Here is a 25,264-nt window from a genome sequence, read left to right as displayed (position 1 = left end):
GTATTTTAAAATAATATTTATTTATTGTGCATAGGATTTATTAAAATAGTTTTATTCTGTGTGGATTTAAGTTAAGAACTCCCTGTTATTAAGCTTTCCTCAATTAATCTCTGAATAGATTCCCACCAACTTAAGGATCCCAAGGGCACATCTTGGAAGCTACACCTTTGCTTAGTTTATAGATGATGCCTTTTCTTAAATATGAAAATAAATACATTCATTGTTCAATGTGTACATCTCAATAGAAATGGCTCTCAGGGGTGACAACAATCCACTAAAATAATAATATAAAACAGTAATTACAAAAACAGGAGCAACTGTTATGAAAATTATTATTAAAAAATAAAGAATAAAAATGGAGTTATTAAGTATATTAATTGCAGCAACCACAATACAATACCTCGGTCCTTCTTTTCATTAAACTAGACCCAATTCCAAGGAATTAAAGACGCTTGCTCCTGGGGAGGAAAGCTATGACAAATCTAGACAGCATCCTAAAAAGCAAGGTGACCAGATTTTCAGTAAAGTTGACTGGGGGTGGGGCTTGATTAAAATTTTATACGGAGCAACAAAAATTTTCATACAACGCAAAAATAGTATTGTAATATTTTTTTTATTTCAAAATAACTACAATTTACAATATAAATTGTAACTGTTGCTAAACATCAAATTTTGCAGCTGATAAGTTAGTAACATAAGTGAATCTGGTGTCCCCATTTGACTTTGTCAAAAGGTGATTATATGACCCCAGGACACTGAAACATCATAAATACAAATCTGTGCCAAACATCAAATTTGATCGTGTGACCCATGAGGATGCTGCAGCGGTCGCTAAGTGTGAAAATGGTCGCTAAGTGTGAAAAATGGTCATCAGTCACTTTTTTCAATGCCATTGTAACTTTGGTCACTAAGCCCATTATATCACCTTTCTTGCTACAGTTCTTAAGTGAATAACTGCAGCTGGTATTTTGTATTTTGGGATAGAATCTTTTTTTAAATTGTCTTAGACTACTCTTGTGACGAGCCGATTGACAGATGATGGAAGCAGTTGGCTTCCTCCCTATTTGGCCATACCAGGGGTTGTGATATAACAAATGTAAAAAAACGGCACAGATAGATAGATAGATAGATAGATAGATGATAGATAGATTAGATAGAGAGATTTTTACAAACCCCTGGTAAGCCCCAATTATGGGAGGAAGCCAACTGCTTCCATCATCTGTCAATCGGCTCGTCACAAGAGTTCATCACGACAGAACCCAATATTTTACTGTTGCCTTTGTTATATTTGTTTTTCTATTGTGCTGATAAATAAATAAAGGGAGACTAGTATAGATCTATTTCAAGCTATTTAGCTCTCATCAGCTGGCCATACCCTTACTGGGATTTGAACTGGGCTATATGGCATACTAGGCACACCAGGCAGAGATCTTAGCCATTAGGCCACAGGCTCTTATCCTGTTTTATTTATTTATTATTTATTTATTTATTTATTCATATATATATATATATAGATATATATATACACACACACACACAACACACACACACACACCACACACACAGAAAAGAGAAAAATATACTAGTAGTAGTGTGTGCAAATTCACCTATAGGTAGTCCTTGACTTACAATCATTTGTTTAGTGACCATCTGAAGTTATAACAGCACTGAAAAAAGTCACTTATGACTAGTTTTCACACTTTCAACCATAGCAGCATCCTCACAGTCAAACTTCAGCCGCTTAGCAACTGGCATGTCCAGGGTCATGTGATCAACATTTGTGATTTCTGACTGTTGGCTTCTGACAAGCAAAGTCAATGGGGGAAAGCCAGATTCGCTTAACAATCGCATGATTCACCGAATAATTGCAATGATTCACTTAAATTGTAGCAAAAAAAAAAAAAGGTTGCAAAATTGGACACAATTCATTTAACAACTATCTTACTTAAAAATGGAAATTTGGAGCTCAATTGTGGTCAAAAATCAAGGAGTACCTATACCTGCTATTTTTTTAATTTATATACCATGCATTCCCAACAAACGAGTTGGCTCAAAGCAGTTAACAGAACAGGGTAACAATCAACACCAAACAAATAAAACACAAAAGTCAATGGAATGACACGCACACTGGCACACTTGCAATCAATCCTTCCATTTCCTATTTTTCTGAATCAACTCCATTTACAGATCAGACCAGCTTCATTCCCATCTACTATATCCTCCTGTTTTCATAGGATCATAGAGACATAAGCTCAATAGTGTGCTTGTAAATGTTTGAGAACCAGTTATGCCAGCTTCATTGCCTGCCGTGCCATTACATTAGTTGCCAAACAGCTAATCAGGACACTAGGCATCATGGTTTTATCTCTGCTCTTAACTGACTCCTAAAATTCCAGAAAATTCAACAAATAGCTCTTGCAAGCTAATACAAGCATAATATCATGATCCTTTCTTAATAACATAATTTTCAAATCCAAACTCGCAGTAGTTCATCAAACAATCTTTTAAAATTTTCTGCAAACCAGTTTGATTTTCAGGCAAAAGCATAAGAATACACATACATTCAAGTTCCCAACAAACCAACCTCCAAACTCATCACAAGGATGTATGTATAAGGTGACCAGATTTTCAGATTGGTAAAGAGGGACACCTTTGACCGGGGAGGGGGGGCTTGATTAAAATTTTTATACGGAGCAACAAAAATTTTCATACAACGTAAAAATAGTATTGTAATATATTTTTTATTCAACATAACTACAATTTACAAATATAAATTGTAACTGTTGCTAAACATCAAAATTTGCAGCTGATAAGTTAGTAACATAAGTGAATCTGGTTTCCCCATTTGACTTTGTCAAAAGGTGATTATATGACCCCAGGACACTGAAACCAAAATTTTGATCACATGACCATGAAGATGCTGCAATGGTCGCTAAGTGTGAAAATGGTCGCTAAGTGTGAAAAAATGGTCATCAGTCACTTTTTCAATGCCATTGTAACTTTGGTCACTATACCACCTTTCTTGCCACAGTTCTTAAGTGAATAACTGCAGCTGGTATTTTGTATTTTGGATAGAATCTTTTTTAAAATAGTCTAAGACAATTTAAAAAAAGATTCTATCCAAAATACAAAATACATCATCTATAAAATACATCATCTATAAACTATATATATAGTTGGTGAATTACTGAGCACTGCTATTTTCCCCAACACAACAACCCTATAAAGTGCTTGTTTGAAAGAGAGAGAGTGACTGACCCAAAGTCACTTTCATGCCTAAGGGAGGCTTAGAACTCACATTCTAGGTCAGCATTTGTTTTGTGTGTGTATATGTTTTATTTGCAGTTTTCCTATAACAACCAACATATTTTGTGGACAGTGTAATGATTGGGTCAATACATTTTTTACACAGCGCTACAATAATACAATTACATATACATAGTTTTTATCTTCCAACTTCTAACCTTAATATGCTTATTATAATTACAATATATTCGATATTATGTATCGATGTGTATGATGCATTTCCCCAATTTATACTTATTTCCCACACACACACTTGTTGGGTTTTTTCTATAGCCACCTTTTTATCTTTAAACAGTACTATTCCTCCTTATAATTCTTTATTACTTTCTCCAAAAATACACTTCAACATCCATTACATTTCTTCATACAATGTGTTTGTTGACGCCTGTTAAGTCACCAATATTTTAATATTTTAAGTATTACTCAAATTCCACCATATTTCCAATATCTTAGTTTTCTATAAACACCAATAAAACAAATTACTAATAAAATTTAATCGGTCTTGGGCTTATGTCTCTGAGTCACCCGAATTTGTAGTCTTTAAAAGCTATAAATTCCAATATATTTTTGCATACTGTTAATCATAATAATACATTTAAATATGCCTAATCACAATCTTCCACCTAACCATAGTATATTTATGGTTATAAAAATTCGATTATATATCTAGTGTTACTATTTCCCCAATTTATACTTTCTATTTGTTTCTATTAGTTTTTAAAACAATCACAGTATTACAAGATATTATGTCTCTATCCATCCTCTCTCATCCTTTTTAGAATTTCATCATTTATTGACTTTTTGGTTATTCTTTTATATTTCTCTCTTGGGATCCTATATTCTTTCTCATATTTTACATGGACTGAATGTTCCCTTTGCCTTCCCCCTTATCTCCTTTTGCTGCATCATTTGGATGTCTATCTATAACACTTTCATTATTTTTGGGAAGTTGTCTTCTTTTCTCTTTGCTATTGTAAGCTCATAAGGAATTATCTATTTGATTCTTAGTATTTATTGTTATTGTCTATCGTACTGTGTCTATACAGACCTCAGTATTCTTGTCATGTCAGACATAATCTGTTTTTTTAATAGCTGTTCCTATACTTTATCAATCTTGTGACCATCCATCTTCTTAAATACAGCTTTTTCTTACAATGTTTTCTCAGACATAAACAGAGTATTTGAGGTGAGAATTGAGCAGTTCAAAATACAGTAAAGCTTTTACTATAACAAGACAAAACATGAAAAAAAAACCATGCAAGTTTTTTATCATTTATGAGGTCCAAAATGAAAAACTTGTTGAAATCTGTTGAAATCTTTTAGCGATGGTATTTGATGTGCCCCTTTCAACTCAGTCTGGAAGAAAATGTACAGGGGAGAAGCTGCATTTTTTGCATATCAGATATGCAGAGATTTGACTATTGCGCTGCACTGTAGAATGGTCAATGTAAGATTGCAAGGAATCATTAACACTAGAAAGGCAAGATGCATTTTAAACCAGTATTTGCAAAACATACATAAAACCTGGTTGCAATACTAGAACATAGGTAGAATCCTTGAATTAAAAAAAATGTGGCTATCCCATAGTCTTGTTTCTATTAATGGTTCCTAAATACTGGCCTAATTGTTCCTAATAGTGGCCAATCATATGCCTATCAACAAGGCAATAGCTTTTGAAACCAAACAGCTGGTTTTATGAGATATGCCACTTCTAAAAGCAATATATGAATCTTTCTTTTTTCCATGTGCTTGAAATGTTTATTTGATAAATGCCTTTAAGATTGCTCTGAAAATTGTTTTTTGAATTGCTATGTTACCAGATTGCATCTTAATGGAAATATATAGATAGTTCTTGACTTACAATTTGCTTAGTGACTATTCATTTACATGATGATGTACAATGGTACTAAAAATAGTGACATGACTATTTTTCACACTTATGATGATTGTAGCATCCCCATGGTCACATGATCAAAATTGGATGCTCAGCAATTGGTTCATGTTTATGAAGGTTGTAGTGTACCAGGGTGAACACCTTTTGCAACTTTCTGACAAGCAAATTCAATGGGAAAGCCAGATTCACTTAACAACCGTATTACTAACTTAACAACTGCAATGATTCACTTAACAACTGCGGCAAGAAAAGTAATAAATGAGGCAAAATTTACTTAACATATATCTTACTTAGCAACATAAATTTTTCGGCTTCATTGGTGGTTGTTAGTCAAGAACTACTATATAGGTTTTGGCTTGGCTGTCATCTTGTTATAGAGAATAATCTGAATAATTTGATAAGCATTTAATAAAACTCATTCATGCAGAAGTTACAATTAGAAAAATCAAGATAATCTATTAGTTTACAAATTATTAGAAGTTACCTGGCAACCTATTAGACTAGTTAAAGCCACTGAAACATTGAAATAATATTTAAAAGCCATGGTGGCCCAGTGGTTAGAATGCAGTACTGCAGTTAATTCTGCTGACTGCTGGCTGCCACCACTTTGGCAGTTTGATACTAACCAGCTCAAGGTTGACTCAGCCTTCCATCTTTCCAAGTTTGGTAAAATGAGAACCCAAATTATTAGGGGCAATATGTTGTCTCGGTAAACGGTTTAGAGAGCGCTGTAAAGCATTGAGAAGTGGTATATAAGTCTCAGTGCTATTGCTATTTGTAAGTTTATTTTTGTTAATTTTATCTAGTTGTAAAATCTAATAGAATAAGCAATATTTAGAAAGAATAAAAACATATGTTGCCTTTTGAATGCTTTCATTAATTTATTGATTATGTGCTAATAATTCAGTGTCAACTCTTACTCATCACAAGACTTCTTCATAAATATCTGTCTCCAACTTGTTCAGAGTTTCCAGTGTTGCATCCATCTCCAATTAAATTCATAATCTTTGTCTCTGCCCATCCTCTTTTCCTTTTCCTTACATCAAGTCTATATTTAAAAATACGAAAAGTGATTATATGTGTATTATTTATTTTTGGCTAAAGAGATTGTATTAAATTATTTCATCATGTAGGTGAAATTCCACAGTACCTAATATACAATCTAAAAATTTCACTACCCAAATTGCTATCATTCTATAAAAAGAATTGCCTTACCAAGAAAACTAAATGACATTTAATTAAACATGAAATGTCTACTTACCCAATACTTACTATAAATCCTTCATATCTTTCTAGATAATTAGAAATAAGTGATTTTACACACTCCATGGTGTCAGATGAATGGAAACACGCACGCACGCACACACACACACACACACACACACACACACACACACACAGAGCAAAAGAGAGTGAGACAGCGAGAGAGAGCACTATGTACATGCATATCTACATACAGTAACTATTCAGAACACAAGAAGCTGATCTCATTTCTTATGTAATCATGACATTTGAAGATATAATTTTAAAACCATGTTATTTCCTTCTGCCTAAAATTCTTCCTTCTGGAATTAACTATGTCTTTAGTTCATACTTCTTAAATTCTTTTCCACTAGGGGGTATAGCAGACTGTCACTTCATTTGATTATATTTCCTTTATTTTTATTAATGAGGATCCACATGAGGAAGAAGTGTGGTCATCTGAGATTCAATCTATAATCTATAAGTACTTAAAGTGGTCTCATTATAAATTTAATTGTGGCCCTACAACTGAAATGATGCAAACAATTTTCTATTGATTGTGCGCTTGTGTTCCCTACTCAAGTTATCTTGCTTTTCAATTTGGTCATTAATGAGAAATTCATTATTCTTTCATTTTGCGTTAGAATTAGGGGAATGCTAATGCTAACATTGCTGTGCTGCTTAAAGAGAAATGGAGAAGGAAGAATTTCAAATTAATATAAATGACTTTCTCATATAAATTGACTAATTATATATTAGCAATTTACAACATTGCCAGTATAGCTATATCTTCCAAAAATTTCTTCTATTCAAAATTAAGCCATTGCTGATATTGAGATAACATGCATTTGGTTATAATTCGTTATAGCGAGCTTTGTAATAATTTTACTGTAATGTGAATGCTTTGAGAAAATAGCCTTGAAACAACATTTTAACATTAGAAATAAGTAAATTATAATTTCATCATACCGATTTTTCAGAGTATACGATGCACTTTTTCCCTCAAAAAAGAGGCTGAAAATCTGGGTGCATCTTATACACTGAATACAGCATTTTTTGCCTCCCTAAACCCCGCCCCCCTTCACCAAAATGGCCATGCATAGCCTTTAGGAGCCTTGCAGAGAGCTCCTGGGGGCTGGGGAAGGCAGAAATGAGCGAAAAAACAGATTGATTTTGCCCCCCCCAGCAGCACTCTATAAGCTTCTAAAGACTATCCTGCTCCTTTTTAGACAAAAGCAGGCATGTTTTGTGAAAAAACGGTTCATTTTTTGTCTTATTGCCCCCCCACCCGGAGCACTGTCCCTAATGGCTATTCATGCCCTTTTTTAAAAAAAAATGGGCCATTTGGAAGGTTTGCAGAGTACAAAAACTTTTAAAAAAATTCCTCTTCAAAATCTTGCTGAGTTTCTTATACTCTGCTGCGTTTTATAGTCTGAAAAATACGGTAATCTCATTTTATTTACACACACACGTATACATACATACATACATACATACACACAATATATATATCTATAATATATATATATATATATATATAATATATCATATATAATATATATATATACTATAATCTATATATATATATTATATAATTCACAGAATTATCTACAATAGCAAGGTAGGCAATTTTGAATTGATAAGATTTTTTTTCCCAGAGTATGTGCTGTTGATATTAGTGATGCCATGTAGCAGAATGTCGCCCCCAATAAATATGTGGAAGAACTAATCGGATTAGTGACAGATATGCTATGAGAATGGTTGCCCCCAAAAAGAATTGTGTTTTTATTATATTGTGAGAATATCTGGTAATAGCAACCCCTTTCTCCAAACAAACAGACAAATCAATGCAGAATTCCTCACTTGAGACCAAAATGATCAGGCTCTGTAATGCGAGAAAAAAGGAAAGGAATAAAAGGATAATAGTAGCAAGGTAGATTAATTTAATTGTAGCGGTGCTGTTGTATTTGGAGGAAATCTAAAGAGCCAGGTCAGAACCTATCAACCTTGAGTAGATTTACCTATGTGATCATAAGAATGAGTACTAAGGAGGGAGATTTTCGTGCTTGCAAATAGGATTCTGTAGCACTTTTGTCTGCTGCCCTCAGAGCGAGATCCCTGGCAGAACTAAGAGGAGGACTGGGTGATATTCTGGGAGGTGGTCTTTTAAACATTGGATTCTGAGCAGTGGTGTGCTTATAAATATATAACAACTAGTTCAGCTGGCTTCATTGCCCTACTGCCAAACCTCTGAACAGTGTGTTGGTGTTACAGGCTGTTCTGCTTTCAATTGGCTCACAAAATTCTAGCAAATCTAACAATCAGCTCTTGTACATCAGCACAGTATAATTAGGCTCCAGGACACCACAGATCCTCAACCACTTAAGGTTTTATAAACTCACATCAGTTTCTTGAATTAGCCCTGCTAACTCACAAGTAACCTGTGTAGTTCTTTAAGAACAATTAATGCAGTTAAAACTTGCAATAAATTAGCAAAGGAACATGTGCTTTGCATCAGCTTTTAAACAAGTTTATGGGTAGGGACATGGTGGCTAAGTAGAGCCAAGGTGGCGCAGTGGTTAATGCAGCACTGCAGGCTACTGCTAGATCAGCAGGTCAGCGGTTCAAATCTCACCGGCTCAGGGGTTGACTCAGCCTCCATCCTTCTGAGGTGGGTAAATGAGGACCCAGATTGTTGGGGGCAATATGCTGACTCTCTGTAAACCGCTAGAGAGGCCTGAAAGGCCTATGAAGCGGTATATAAGGTCTACTGCTATTGCTATTTGCTATGCTAACACGCTGAGCTTGTTGATCAGAAAAGTGAGCAGTTCAGCGGTTCGAATCCTTGCGCCGCGTAAGAGAGTGAGTTCCTGTTACTTGTCCCAGCTTCTGGCAACCTAGCAATTCAAAAGCATGTAAAACTGCAAGTAGAAAATAGGGAGAACTTTGGTGGGAAGGTAACAGTGCTCTGTGTGCCTTTGGCATTTAATGATGCCGCCACATGACCATGCAGATTGTCTTCGGACAGTGCTGATTCTTCGGCTTTGAAACAGAGATGAGCAATGCCCTCTAGAGTTGGGAACAACTAGCACATATGTGCAAGGGGAACTTTTACCTTATGGGTAGTTCTAGATAAAGAATATTGTAGTAATTCCAATTGTGAGGTTTTTAAAATATGTTTTACCCATTGGAAAGGATGAAGAATAAACCTGAAACTAGTCAGAGTATTCCTTGTCCCTGAGTCTCTCTGTACTTTGACTGGAATCAGGAAGATTCTCAAACCATCCATCTTCCCATCAGGTAGAATGCTACATTATGTATAGTAAGCCAGCTTCCTAATTACTAACCTATAATCATCTATACCAGGGCTGCCAAACTCATGGCCCAAAGGCCAGATGTGTCAGGCACTGGCACTGGCCATGTCCACACCCGGTTTAGCAAAGGGGGAAAAAAGTCATGATAATTTATGTGATGCTGCTGTTGCAACGTGAGTTTGGCACCCTGATCTATACACAGAAACTCTGACATGCTTGAATTCAGCTTCAGTTATCCAGCCCTTGTATGGTTGGTTACCCTCTTCCATAGTAGAAGAGGTTCTAGTGGGTAAATCTTTCCTTTGGATAAAGAGCACCAGGTTGAATGCCCAAGTAATAAGTAAGAGAGTGCAATGACTTAGTGGTTAAAGGCGCAAGCTTGTCAGCTGGAAAAACTGACAGTCTGGGTTCGAGATTTCAGCATTGCATGATGGGTGAGTTCCTGTTCTTTGCCCCAACTCCTGCCAACCTAGAAGTTTGAAAGCAAAGAGAAGTAAAGAAATAGGTACCACTTTGATGGGGATATAACAACATTCTGTGTGCCTTGATGTATAGTAATGCCAGTGACCATGGAAGTGTCTTCAGACAATGCTGTCTCTCTCACTAGGAAATGGTGGTGAGCATTGCCCCCTAGACATGACTGGAAAGGGAAACTGTTACCTTGTAAATAAAAGATAGCATGTCCAGTTCTATCCATTACTGTATCTTTTTTCCTTATAAATGTAAGTGGGAGACATACACTTATATGGGTATAGGTGAATATACATTCTAATAAAGGGCATCACTAAAAAAAAGAATGAAATTGTTCCCTGTCTCAGGCAGAGACAATCTCAAACTCAATGGTGAATGACCTCAGTTATAATGACTATATAACATAACATGACATAACATCCTCATGATATCATTGAATAAACAATTCAAGGAATATACAGTAATTGGCATATAACCATGTATAACATAACTTATTTTATGTAATAATGTATTGACACACACCAGCAGTGATTCATTGATGTCATTGTATTTTCTTTCAAAAGCTATTATCAATTTCAGCAGAATCAGACCTGGTTAATACTTAGATGGGAGTCCATCAAAGAATGCCACAACTAAAGGCATGATTGAGTTTTGTTTTGTAATGAATGGAACTTGAATCAAAATGACCCTACATTCTGTTTTCCCCCCATTTGTAATGAAGTTACACATCCTAATTTTAGCGAGTGAGTTAAAAATGATTTACAAATTTAGTTCTGTACCTTAGAAAGGAAACTAAAAGATTATCCTTGGACACATATAGATTTTCATCTATTTTGGTTACCAATTTTTTGCTTTAATTCCCTTTTTGTAGCATGTTGGGGCCAGCTGTGACCTTCAAAGTGCACCCAAATGCTCTTGGTATTACTACTGCTGATGTTGTCAGAAAAGCAGGTAAGAATCCTTATTTTTGAATGCAACTATTTCCCACCCATCATTTAAGACAGAAAGACAGTCACGGTAACAAGAAAATTCTTCTCATCAGAAGATTGATGTTTAATGAATAGGGGTTTGAAGAGGTAGTGGTAGCTGAAATAGAAAATCTTAAGTAACATCTCTCATTCAGTTAGAAATGCCTGACACTTCCTTGTTTGTGAAAGCACTGAATTAAATGGAGAGGAAATCTTGGATATAATAGTGAAAGAGAACTCATAATGTTGCACATGAAGCAAAATATATCTACTCTTTAATAAATATTTGATCTTGGTGACCTCCAACTTGTATAATTGCATAGCACAGAAGAAGAATGGTTACAATTAGGCTTTATTTCTGGAGTTTAGAGACCATAATCTTGTTTTTGCTATCAAATTAACAATTCCTACAACCTACTATGGTAAGTACTTCAAATTGACAACTAAATCTCTTCTTTAAAAAAACCACAGCAAAGTACTCTAGATTTGATTACAGACATTCTGGAATCTAGTCTTGATTGTAAATTGTTTTCCTATCAAAATCATTCTTTGAATTATACTTGACTATGTTGAATGGTCTGTTTGGTCTTTTTTTTATTGACTTCTACTGACATAAATTAATTAGGAGTTCACTGTTGTCTCTTCTCTGTGTTTTAGCTTTAAAGATTAGCATAACTATTACATTAAGCTATCAAGGTGCTGATCTGCATCTGTTTTCCTTGTTTGTATTTCAAAGTCCACTCTATTTTTTTTTCTGTACAGCAATAAAGGGTAGTCAATGTGTTGGTCTTTCTCTTGATATGTTTGTAGTTCAAGGCATCATCTATTTCATGTGGCTGCTCGCGTGGCGCCATAGCAGCCTCTTGGCCATAAAATGAAATTGACTAAAATAATCAAAATGATATTAATCAGCAAGAACAAAATAACATTAGAGCTTATAGAAATTTTTCAGTATTGGACGTTGCCATTGCCTTTTTTTTTTTTGGCTGCAGTTCTTTCAAAACTCACTTGTTGGGTAAACCATGTATGATGGGCTGTGAAGGCCTTGTTTCAATTTCAACGTTTTAGGAAACAGAAGGAATAAATCAGCAAAGCTTGAGCATTAACATCACTGTGTTAAAAAATGACCCAGCAAAAAGTAATATTTCAGACTATATGAAAACATTGTTTTCCAGACATCATATTTTATGTAGAATGAGGAAACTTTGTACATAGCCCAATATACAACATGCAAAGCAAACACATACATAAGAAGTACAATCCAATAACCTATTAATACTGTTTGTTACAGAAAGATTAAAATAAGAATTTTTAAAAGTCTACTTTATGAGCTATGTTAATAGGTAGGTCTATATGGCATGATTAAGGGTTTACCCATAAAGAGGGCTTGGCTCAGAGATAGTGAGGTAATCCATATCCAGTCACCAGGCTAGCTTTCATGCCCAAGGTGGGACTAGAACTTACAGTCTCCTATTTTTATGTCAGGCCTCTTCATCACTATATTATACCGACTCTGTTTGACTATTTTGACCATACTATGTAGATATCCTAGGTTAGCATGTAAATTTGTGCATTAGTTAAGAAAAGAGCATTGTGTTTCATATTAAAAAACATTGCAAGCAAATAATCTAGTAAATTTCATATTGAACTTGATTGCTAATAGATAGCCATGTATAATAACTTCTGACAATTTAACAGATTCATCAAGGCCATTTTGTAAATGTACAATAATGATCACTTTTCTATGCAGTTTATTAGCAGTAGCACTGATATTGGAAACATTTTTAATTTTGCCATCATAAGAAATGTCTACATTCTATAAATATGGAAATTGTTTATGTTATGACTGTGCAAATTTGCCATAAAAAAATGGAGAATGATAATAATAGAAAAATACACACTAAACCCTAAATCTATTGTTTCTGCATATTCCTTGGCTCCAAATTCATTGCTGTATTTAGAAATTATGCGTGGAATTGAATTTACTAATACTATATTGACCATTTGGCTTCCTTAGAGACAAAAGTATTTTCTGGCTTGACAAAGACCTTTGTAATCTAATTCCAAGATCTTGGAAATATTCTCAGGTTTTCTTGCCTCTTTAGAAATCAATTACCAACAATAGTGAAAGCACTGCTGTGCTTAACATAAAACAACAATATGCATTTGTGTAAAAGTTGTGTCACATATTTTCTTTGGTTTCTCTTTAAGCTAACCTAAATGTAGATAACTACTGTCAATAAGACAATTTTCTCTCTGTGGGACAGTCTTACGATCTTGTAGATATATTATATGTGTAATTATAATTTACATAATTGCTGTGGCATATAGCAGTTACATTTGGGAATCTTATCCTTAAATTACCTAACTATCTAAAATTATATTAAATTGTAACACATATCACTTTGGGGTATATCTTCTTCCAAAGTCTATGTTTGAGAGAAACAATAAGCTTATTAAAACAGCTGTAGTTAATAATGAAAATAGCAATACATGAAGACAATTACAAAAAATATAATCTTATGTTTTACTTACATTTTCTCTAGTTTTTTATCATTCTGAATTAAAATGTTAATTATATAAGGCCTCCCAATGTATTAAATGCTGTGATTTAGCTTATCACAGCATTTTAGTCTACTGTAATGCAAATTTATTTATTTATGTAATGTAGCTGTCTGTCTCACTTCATGTGATTTTGGGAGGCTCACACGATTAAAACAAAAACTAAATGATCAATAAGTCTACCATTTAAACCATTAAAACAGTTAAAAATAATTCTAAGTGCCCATTTCAATATAAATAGATTTTTAAAGATTAATTATTGAGTAAATTAGTGGTAATTCAGCAGTGATTAATTCAGATTAGGAATGGATGTTATTATCTGGTCCAGATCAGTACAGCTTGTGTTCATTATTAATTTCTCAACAATCTCATATTTCTCTTTTCATGTTAGTAAATCAGAGCAGTCCATCATTTTTCAAGCTCCTCTTGCAATTGAAAAAAAAAGTGTTGTTGCTTTAAGAATCATATTATGAACATTTAATGAATTGATTTACTTAAAGCAATAATGTTTGTTTTCCAGGTTTACCAGGACACTGTTTCAGTGCATACCAGTATGATCCTTGCTTGCACAAAGTCTGAAAGCATTCTCAGTAGCAGTAGCATTTAGACTTTTATTCCACTCCACAGTGCTTTATAGCATTCTTTGAGCTGTTTAAAGAGTCAGCATATTGTCCTCAACAATCTGCATCCTCATTTTACCGATATTAGAAGAATGGAAGGCTGAGTCAATCTTGAGCCAATCAGAATTGAACTCCTAGAGTGAGCATGAGTTAACCTGAAGTATTGCATTCTAACCACTGCACCATTATGGTTAATTTTGTAAGCATGCAAAGCCTGAATGTAATGTTTTTCAGATATTTGTACATTTATGAATTATCAAGAATTATTGGCTATGCTGCCAGTGATAATCCTAAGGAAAAAATAATATATTTGTACAACCAAAAACCAGTTTTTGAACAACTCTGCATATCTTTATTTTAAAATACTTAAAAAAATAGCTAAACTTGAGATCTATTTTCAAGTTGATTGAATTCCAATGTTAACTTTAAAAAAACTATAAGTAGTTAAATACATGAACATTGGAAGAATAAAATTCAGCAGATTTTATTTTACTTTACCTGATAATATACATCTTTGAAGAAATAGGATGGAAATAAATGTACTGTAAAGCTTTAAATGATTGAAAATCAGTTTAAAGCATGCATACAGAACATCTGCTAATTCTTTATGTGATGGTGTTTACTTTGGCCTCATTACATAAGTGGCACCACAGTAACATTTCCCTTGGTTAGCTTCACTATCATTAGTTAAAGGACATATTGTAGGCAAGCTGTTACTAAAACAGTTGGCCTAAGAGGGATAAAACCAAGTGAGGATTGGGGAACCCCAATTATAATTAAAATAATAAGACTGAACATGGTGCCTAGAAGCTGTACTTGAAAATAGTGCTGATATTTGAGTTTGGGTTAGCACTGTCACTAATATGGGCACATGTAAGCCATTCAGAACATTTTTGTTCTCGTCCTATGTACTTCATTATGAATTTACCATTCTGCATTTCTATGTATGTTTTTACAGTGACTAGTTGTGTAATGTGCAACCCATGTACTATAAATAATTCTGGATAAGTTCTTTCAGATATCAACTAATATACTGTCTCAAAGAGATTATGCTCACTTTGGAAGTGTTCAATATATTTACTCATGGTAATATATAGCACAGCAGGAAGCCATTAATACAGGTGTCACAATACAGAAAAGAGGTTGAGAACCTAGAAAGAATCCATAGAAGAGCAACAAAAGGTGATTAGAGGCCTGGAGGCTTAAACCTATGAAGAACTGCTGCAGGAACTAGGTATGTCTAATCTAATGAAGAGAAGGACTAAAGTGACATGATAACAATGTTCCAATATCTGAGGGATCCCCCCCCAAAAAAGGGGGGGTGAAACTATTCTCTAAAGCACCTGAAGGCAGGACAAGAAGCAACGGATGGAAACTTACCAACCTACACATAAAGATAATTTCCTTTAGAAAGGAAATTTTAGGGAGGAACATGGGCAAGTCCTGGAGTCTGAGGAAGGCTCTGATGAGAGCTCTGCACCTGAGGCAGAGATAGGGCCAGGGTCATCTGACAGTTATCAGCTGCCTTCAGAGTCAGACCACATGGGCAGAAGTACAGCTGGAGCCTGTTCCAAGTGTGCGCATGCGCAGAGCTGCCAGGAAAAGAGAACAGCTAAAGAACAAGGGTTGACTCAGGAGTAAAGCCACAGGTGGAAAGTGAATGGCCCCTCCCTAGCAAATAATGAGAGCAAAAGGGGAGGGGAGTTTGCAGGAGACAATTAGTTCAGTCCATTATAGTGAAGATCTGTTCATGACTTCTTGCCAAGTATTGTTTGCTACAGAGTGGCGTTTGGAAGATATCAGCCTAGCAGCTCTCCAAGCCTGATCAAAGTCTGTAGTTGTGAAATCTCTTGAAAGACTGTTGACCAGGATTTTGCTAGAGAAGAATTCATTTAAACTAAATAAAAGGGGTTTTTATCAGTACCAGAATGCTAAGCTCATATAGCCATGCTGTCTTTTGCAAAACACAGCAATAGGACCTGATGTTCTGAAAACTAATGTGTCCACCTCATTCTTATAAAAAATAACTTCATATTGTCAGCCAAACTGAAGTTGATGCATTAGCAAAGTGGCTTTTCATGAACCTCAACAAGCAGGGAAATCTGCAAAATAAACATTCTTGGTTTATCCTTAGTCAGATATAACAGTGTATGATATACAGTAATTGCATACATTGCTCGAAGCTTGTTTTCTTTTATAATTCCATATTAGGAATATGTGGTGACAGCAATCATAGAAATAGAATACTCATCTAGTCAGTCTTCTAAATCTGTTTTAATAAGGGTGGATTTGATTGGCAAGATTGACAAACAATTTGTATACAAGATCCAACCAAGGGAGTGTAATTCTTGCCAAAGCTTTCTACTTGTTTTAGATCACTTACAAATAAAATAGGCAAAAGGTTACCCATTACTTCTTTCCAACATCTAAGTAATTAATTTTGACAAGTGTTTGCTAGAGATAACATCATAACTGTCAACATATAAGATTTATGCTAAGCTGCTCAGCTGAAGAAGACTCAGGTAGTAAGGTTTTCATTACTTGCATTCACAAAAATGTTATCACAAATAGGGATATTGTTGCACTGAATTATATGGCTGTTTCATTTGGATATATGATAGAGAAGGATATTAGTTGCACATTCTATAATTAGTGGATTATTGATAAATAATAGATTTGATCCTTATTCTGAAGGTTTTTGGTTTTTTTTTGTCAGTTACATAATTTATATTTAGAACAGCACATAGAAAACATTTCTATAGAAAACCATTAAAAATCCCTGTGTATAAATGAAGTTTGAGTACAGAATAAGAGAGTTGGAAGGGACCTTGGAGGTCTTCTAGTCCACTAGCCTGCTGTTACTGTTACCAACCCACATTTTGTCGGCTTAATTCTCAGTTCTTATTTTTATACTTCATTCACTACCTTCAAGACAAAAGATAACACAAATGTATATCTCTGACATATATAGGTGACTTTCTTACAATCTCTTTTTTTGAACTCAACATTCAAAGCGAATGAATCCTATCAAGATATGTAACTTGAGTGTCTATGGATATTCTTCCATTAACAGCTACAGATGGTACTTGTTTTTAAATGTATAGTTCCAAAGTATATGATAGGTAGAGAGATATATATGGAATTTGCAACATTCTTTTACTTAGGAATGTACATATCATCACAGCAGTGATAAGATGTTTTCGATGTCAGTGAAAGAATCCCTTTGAACCAAAGTACTGAGGTGGAGCGGATACCTTATTTGAAAACCACAGCAGTTTCTGAGCTTATCCACTGGTGGCATATAAAGTGATCAATTGAAATGGAATTTTGTTGAAAAAGTTTGCAGATGATTTTTTAATGCCACATATTTTATAAGGAACAAAACCTCACTAGATATATTCCCTAATGGAGCTTTTTTGGTGTTAACTGAATTTATTAATTGTCCAGAAAGCTTCTGATGAAAGGGGGATAATCTGTTTTACAATAAACATTCTAGGTTTTAACATGCTAAATGAAAGACAGACCAAGATGAAAAAAAAGAATATTTCTCTATCCAGCACTGATATTTGTTTTTTACTTATGTAATTTAAAAAATTTTAATACTATGAATTTTAAGGTATTTTGCTGCAGCCAAATCAGCACTCTCTCTTTGCGTGTGTCTTTCTGTGTGTGAAATAAACAACTAAGGCTGCCCTAGGGTTTGAAGATTGTAATGTTGGTGTTATTAGTATGAATGCTTCTCTTCTCATGTCATAGTTAGATCAATAGGAGGAGTCATGTGTGATGACACTTTAGCATTCATTAAAAGCAGTTTGTGCCATTATTTCTTTTAAATTTAAATAAGTTTGCATACTTGTAACACCTGCCTCATTACCATTGTAAACTATAAAAAGGTGAAGCTGGCATAAAATATAACTCAATTCTCCCAAATAATTAATTTTCTGGAGAGAATGAAAATTAAGGGAAGTGTGAAAATTTTAACAATATGTGTGGTGGCTACTGCTTAAAATATGCTATAAGAAAATGGTGTTGGCAATAGTAGGAATGATAGTGATCCATGCTGGTTTGGAATATGGCAAAATTGGAATATTTGGGTTTTGAAACTAAGGCTTCTTTGGGAAATATGAGAAAAGGCACATGACAGCCTTTTTGCTAGTAAACATCTTATTTTGTACATAACATGAATTTGCCATAGAATAAGACAAATTCATATTGACAGCTTTTGATTATAAGTGAGGCTTCCAATTTTCATTAAGACAAAGGATGATTGGTGCTGAAGTTGTTGAAAAAATCCTGAGAAGATTACTGACAGAACATTGAATTGATTCTGCTCTTTTCTCTCCGTGCATTGTACATCAATGATGTTATTCCTATTATTTTTTCTCTTTTGTAATCAATGGCATATTAAAATTAGGATGAGTGTGGAAATCCCAAATTCTGAAATAACTCTTCAAGTATATTTTAACTGATTGCTCCTATAAATCAAGACTATTGATTCATTTGATTACTTCATCTACATCATCATCTTTTAGATATTTCTTTGTTCTTATTAAGTAGAAAACAATGTTCCCTTGAGTCTGGGTCTCGTTTGCTAGACAACAATAAGGAAGTAGCATGCCATTGCCATTTGAAATATATTTTTTTAATTTCCCAGTCCAACTTGGGGTTTCCTGATTCTCAGCTACCCAGAAGTAACCAGCTTTGATTCCTTCTTAGTTTGGTTGATCAGCCATCAATCATGACTTGGTCCTAATACCATTTCCTAAAAGTGAGAAAATTGTCTACACTAATTTTGTCTTTTCATTAGTCCATGAATAAAAAATAATGGGATTTCAGTTGCACAGTTACGGCTACCATATTCTCTTTTTTGACACCACCTTCCCACCCAATACTTTAGACATGTATGTGCTGACTTGTCGCTTTCACAACAATATTATTAGATAGGCAGATATCTCAACAAATATTACGTTTTCTTAGCAGTGTTTCCTGAAAAGAAAACACTTCATATTAGACATTTCCCATGACCGCTTATTCAACCAAATAGACATTTATCTCTGAATTACCCATCACTATATATTTTGGGGTTTTTTTTAATTAAAAAAAATTACATTGCCAGAAATTTGCCATGCTGAGTCAGCAGAAAAACATTATTGCCTTGAATGTCCCTTTAAGTTAAACTCAGTAAAATGTTCAGTTGAAAATTTTACTGGTTCATCCGTTGTATAAAGGAGTATAGCTTGGGTATCAGGAATGTGCCAAAATGTTCTATATTTAAATACAGTGATTCTAAACTCAAGGCAAATTAATGAATAATAAATGAGATTTTTAAACTAACTGATATTGGCAACCTTTAAAGCCACTCTTTCTCTACAACATCAAGTCACATTTGCAAAGACCTTCAGAGAATAACAACTTGTGGATTAATTACAGATACAAAAGGAAAACTGACTTCTGTTAAAAACATGAGAAATCAAGACCTTAAAAAAAAAATTAAAATGGAACAGAGCTTGAGAATGACAACTCTGTCCTCCAAAGACAGTCAATTAGTTTGTCATTTCCTTCCTCCTGAAAAGGTGGCTTAGGGTGGGATTGTAAATGATTTCCTCAAATTTATTCATGAAAAATGTGATTATTCTCTGGTTAATTCACCGTATATTGTGATATATTTTGTGTTTTTTTAAGAAAGTTCTTTAAATAGAAAACATCTGTTTAAAGCTTAAAGCATTAAAATTATATAGTTCAGTTTTTTATTTCTCTCCCTTTCTGAGGTCCTGTCAGTTTCTGAGCAGGTCCTCCTAGGAAGGTTATGGGATTGATGGGGCAAAGAACAATGAGATGTTAGTATCTGAAGGATTCATGAAAAATCAGATGCTCATCCTGAGTCCAGATAAAGGACACAAACTCTTGAGTGGGGAAAAGAAAGAGAGGGGGAAGTGAAACTGAAGTGTGGAAAATCTAGCAGTGAATATTATGGTATCATTTGTCAGATCCCTTCATCTGCCTGCCCATCAGCACTTTCTCAGGAACTCTATGAACTCAGCAGTTGAGCCTTGAGCTTCTAATTAGTGAGACCATCATGCATAGCCTTCAGTCTCATTGGAAAGGAGAAAATACACCTTGGAACAAGATAGGAATGCATATATAAATGCACCTTTAATGGGTGCATTATTTTAGAATATAGGTAATTTTGAAGCACCATGCTCTCAGATTGAAATTAGAAGTAGTGAAATTAGAAGTGCTGTATTACCTCAGTAGACAAAGCATTATTAACATGGTGCAATAGGAAATGTTGTCTTTTTCCTTGGACACACACTGACCATCACAAGAATAAGGAAACTGCATGTCCTCCATTTATCTTCATGAAGATGCAATGTCGTTAATTATGATCAGGTATGTGGGGCGTGACATCTTTATTGATTGGGATCAGATAGTGAAGAATCTCTTTCATTTTTTCCCCAATGATAAGGCAGCCATAGAGGCAAAAGTCCAGAAGAGTCCAAATATCTTAACTCCTTGATATCTAACAACCAGCAATGAATTTGGATTGTGTGAGACAACTACAACAAATGTTTTGGAAAGAGAACTTTCATATTAAATTTAACCATGGCAAAAGCCATGGCTAATACAATGTTGTAATCAAGGAGAGGTGCAGGGGTAGGGAAAAACACACATGGCAGCTTGGATCCACAGTTGTGGCTGCCATCTTGACCTTACTTATATCCTTCTTCCCCACAAACACCTATGTTTTTAATACATTTAATGAATGTGCTTAGAATGATGTTTTTCCCCTTTTCTACTGAAAAAAAAAATGCACAGATTTCTCTGGAAAATTCAGCTTTCAAGGATCATTGCTGTGGCTATCACCTTTTCCTAAAGTGCAATGTGTAAATATGAATTATGTTTTACCTGGTCCATAGGTAATATTCTGTATTGACAAATATTGTGATATTTGAAAAGAGTTGAAGGGGCTGGGGCAATGTTTGGTGGCAATTATTACAATTTGGCTTCCTTCAACAGAAAAGATTTATATTCCTCATTGTTATCATAAACCAGGCTGCAGTTCCAATTAAAACTCAGTATTGTAGTAAAAAACTATGAGCTTCCCAGATTATTATTATTTTAGTACTTTCCATTGATTGCAGAAGGAAGGTATCCAATCAAAGTTTTTATATGGCAATATTTGTTTCATTTTGAATTCTTTGAATTCAATCGAAAGAAATTCAGGTTTTTAGCAGGAAATCTGATAAAATGTTATTCTAAATAGTTGATCCTAGATAATGCAAAAGTTGTCATTTTCAAATATATCTATTAAGTGGAACATTTTACATGTATATATTTTAATTATATCTCTATTGCTAAGTCTTTCTGTCTGTCCGTCTATCCATCCATTCATCCATCCATCCATCCATCCATCCATCCATCCATCCATCCATCCATCCATCCATTCCTCTATAATATATAACATATAATATGATTTTCTGATGTAATTAAATCGACACAGAATGTATCTATTCTCACCTCAAACTTCTATTTCTATCTATTTCTCTTTAGCCTTATAATTTATGAAATGCTATTTGCTTGGCTTCCACTCTCTATAATTTTTTTATTCTCCTTCTTTCCTTTCTTCCTTCCTCCCTCCCTCCCTTCTTCTTTCCTTGTAATTCAGTTCACATAATGATTTCTTTGAAAATGAAAACAGCAAGTGCTGTCCTAAACTAGATTCTACTTGTGATATTGAAAGAAGGCAATTCTGACTATGAATTAATTTCTACATTTTGTGTTGAAAATGATATTTATATCTTCCCCAGTTGTAAAATATTGCAATAAACTTGATGGACACTAATTACTTTGTTTTCATTGTTCAGGTCCTTTAACTAATCATTTAAGTAACCCTGGGCAACTTGTGGCTTTCTGATGTAATTGAGATTAAAAATTGAAGCTGTGTAAAGTATTTGCTTTAGTAATATATTTTGTTTTCTATATTTTTCTCCTCCCACCCAGTAGATTTTGTTTCATGCCAAGGGGTTTTCTCTCTCCATAGTTTCTGGAGATCTAAAAGCAGTAAGCAAAAATTCATGTAAATCACTTCTGAGGAAAAGGGTATATGCATAAGAATCACTAAGACATATTTAACAAAAAAGTTTGTCCAGTAGCAACCATTCGCATATTAATTTAATGCTGCTGCCTAAGATAATGCAATCTCTTTGAAACAGTCTCAGTTCTTCTGTGCAAAGGGAGCCTTTCTGGATCAGAGGCCAGATTTCCATTACCTGATGAGCTAATCTGACGTGACAGCTGCATATGCAGATGAGAGCATCTCTTGTCAATAGTTTGCCTTCAGAGACAAAGAGAGGCAAATGTCTATATTCATTCTCTCACTTCATGCATGAGTAATATTACCTTTCCTGCCTCTCTTCAGTCTTTGTTCAGGTAGTCATTGAGAAGAATTTAAATCCAAGCTTTTATGCTTCTGAATTAGCTTATGCATGAAAATCTGGCTCCTGAAGATGTGCCAGGAGTTTGTTTGTTTGTTTATAATACCTTATGTGTTTTTATGTATAAATGTGCAAGAGCCAAACTTAATCAAACATGTTTTTGTATGTGTGTGTGTGTGTGTGTGTGTGTATGTATATGTTTGTATGAATTGGGAGTGGGAGAACATTAGAAATGAAGACTTCCCAGCTGGAATGCTTTATATTCAATGATTTATATGTCAGAGAAGAGGAAAGGGGCAGGAATTTAAACACACACACACACACACACAAACACACACTTCTACAAACTAGTATGATTTTATTGCCCCAGTGCTGTTTCAGTAAATAAATTGTACTTTCTGAATTTCTATTACACTATAGAAATTTTGCAGAAACACTCAAAATGCATTACTACTAGGGAGCCATGGTGGTGCAGTGGTTAGAATGTAGTACTGCAGGCTATTTCTGCTGACTGCGGGCTGACTGCAATTTTGCAGTTGAAATCTCACCAGGCTCAAGGTTAACTCAGCCTTCCATCCTTCTGAGGTGGGTAAAATGAGGGCCCAGATTTTTGCTGACTCTGTAAACTGCTTAGAGGGGGCTGTAAAGCACTATATAAGTCTAAGTGCTATTGCTAATTATGATCCCAGGACTATGAGACACAGCAACCATTGATAAATATGAGTGAGTTCTAAATGCAGGAGAGTTTGTAAGTGCCTGAATTGTGATCACATTATTGTGGGGGCTGGGCAATGATTATAAGTTCGAATTTGGGTTGTAATTGAAGGCCTTATTAATTCAAGCCATTGTTAAGCAAATGTTCTCATGTCAAGGAGTCGCTATAGTCAAAGAAAATTCTGTCTGCCTCTGTGATTCTGCATAGAGATACACAATTACTCAAGATTTTGAGGCAAGATGGTAGAAAAGTGAACAAAAAATGCAAACCTTATCTAATATAATGGTTGGATTTGTACCAGCTGCAAATAAAACAAAACAATAAGGCACATGATAACTTAGTATTTATTATCCTATACATGAAACAGGCTTCTAAATGAATACTTTTTATAATATCAGTAAAGCCTAAAACAGAGTTAGATTATAGCCAGTGATCATTTTATCCATGGCCTTCCAACAGATAGTCTTTTCCTATTCTTTAACATAAGAAATATATTTGTCATTATATTATATAGTAGTTTTTTTTCTCCCCTTTAGTCATGTCTGATTTTTGGAGACTGCCTAGACCAAGGGTCAGCATCTGCGGCTCTGGAGCCGCATGTGGCTCTTTCATCCCTCTGCTGTGGCTCCCTGTCGCTCAAAATATGTGTCACAACCGCCAATATGCAACACCTGCCAGCACACAATTTATTGAGCTTTTTGACACCCAGTAGGCCATCCATGTATAAATCCAAGGAAAGAAAAGTTTCAGAAGAAAACAGAACCTTTAATTCAAATACATATGCTAGTTTTGTGAGCGCTCAGGAAATAGTCAGGTATGGGGATGGTTTTGGTGGCTTCTGGTGTTTTCTTTTGTTTGGGAAACGGATCCAAATGGCTCTTTGAGTGTTTAAGGCTGCCAACCTCTGGCCCAGACAAATCCTTGAAGTTTTCTTGGAAAAGTTTTTCAGAAGTAGTTTGACATTGCCCCTTCTTAGGGCTGAGATGAAGTGACTGACCCAAGGTTACCCAGTCCAGCTTTGTGTCCAAGATGGGACTACAATTCACAGATTCCTGATATCTAGCCTGATGCCTCCATCACTAGATGAAAATGGTTCTCATTAGGCAGTGTTGATAATTGGCGAAATGCAAGTTTTGCAGTACTCCTTTTACTTTATGCAATTATGTCATTGTTCTAGTGGCATTTAGGATTTTCTGAAATTTTGGTATAAACAAATTACTCACTGTTTGTTATGGTTGAATTTGTCATTGCACAAATATAATTACATCATGGAATTTTTTTGTGCAAAATAATTTTCTTTGCCTTAGTATGTCACGTGTACTTGTAAAACAGCTTTTCCTTTCATTTACAGCCCTTTTAAAAGGTTTGATATGTTGCAAAAAAAAAAACCCAGTTAAACAATTTCTTTTGTGGATGACAGTTCATTGGTGGATAAATACTATTAAGCAGGAAAGGAGGTGTGGCTCAGTGTGAATGAGAAGTCCAAGTTCTTTCTCGCAAATGTTTATTCAGTGCTGAACAAAGGTCAGCCCTTCCATAAGACGGGAAGAACCTGAGTGCATTTTGAAGCAAGTACATATAGGTTTCTTACTTTCACTTAGTTATAATACAAAAACATATACATATACATAATAGATAAGATAAAGAGATTACAAAAAATACTTATGCATTCATTCTTTGATTTTGATCACGCTTTCAGCTGTAAGCTTGTGGTTTCTTTACCTCCCAAAGACCCAT

General features: G+C 34.6%; 1 protein-coding gene across 1 annotated transcript in view; it reads left to right on the top strand.

The window, feature by feature from the left end:
* The window catches only part of PTPRN2 (protein tyrosine phosphatase receptor type N2), a 530,861-nt gene that overhangs the window by 77,602 nt on the left and 427,995 nt on the right, over nucleotides 1-25,264 (top strand). Inside the window, exon 9 of the mRNA XM_032234973.1 lies at nucleotides 11,099-11,178. Coding sequence (XP_032090864.1) covers nucleotides 11,099-11,178 — 80 coding nt within the window. The remainder of the gene's footprint in view (nucleotides 1-11,098; nucleotides 11,179-25,264) is intronic.

This window comes from Thamnophis elegans, chromosome Z (genome assembly GCF_009769535.1).
Source record: "Thamnophis elegans isolate rThaEle1 chromosome Z, rThaEle1.pri, whole genome shotgun sequence".
Lineage (NCBI taxonomy): Eukaryota > Metazoa > Chordata > Lepidosauria > Squamata > Colubridae > Thamnophis > Thamnophis elegans.
This window is presented reverse-complemented; position numbering and strand designations above follow the sequence as displayed.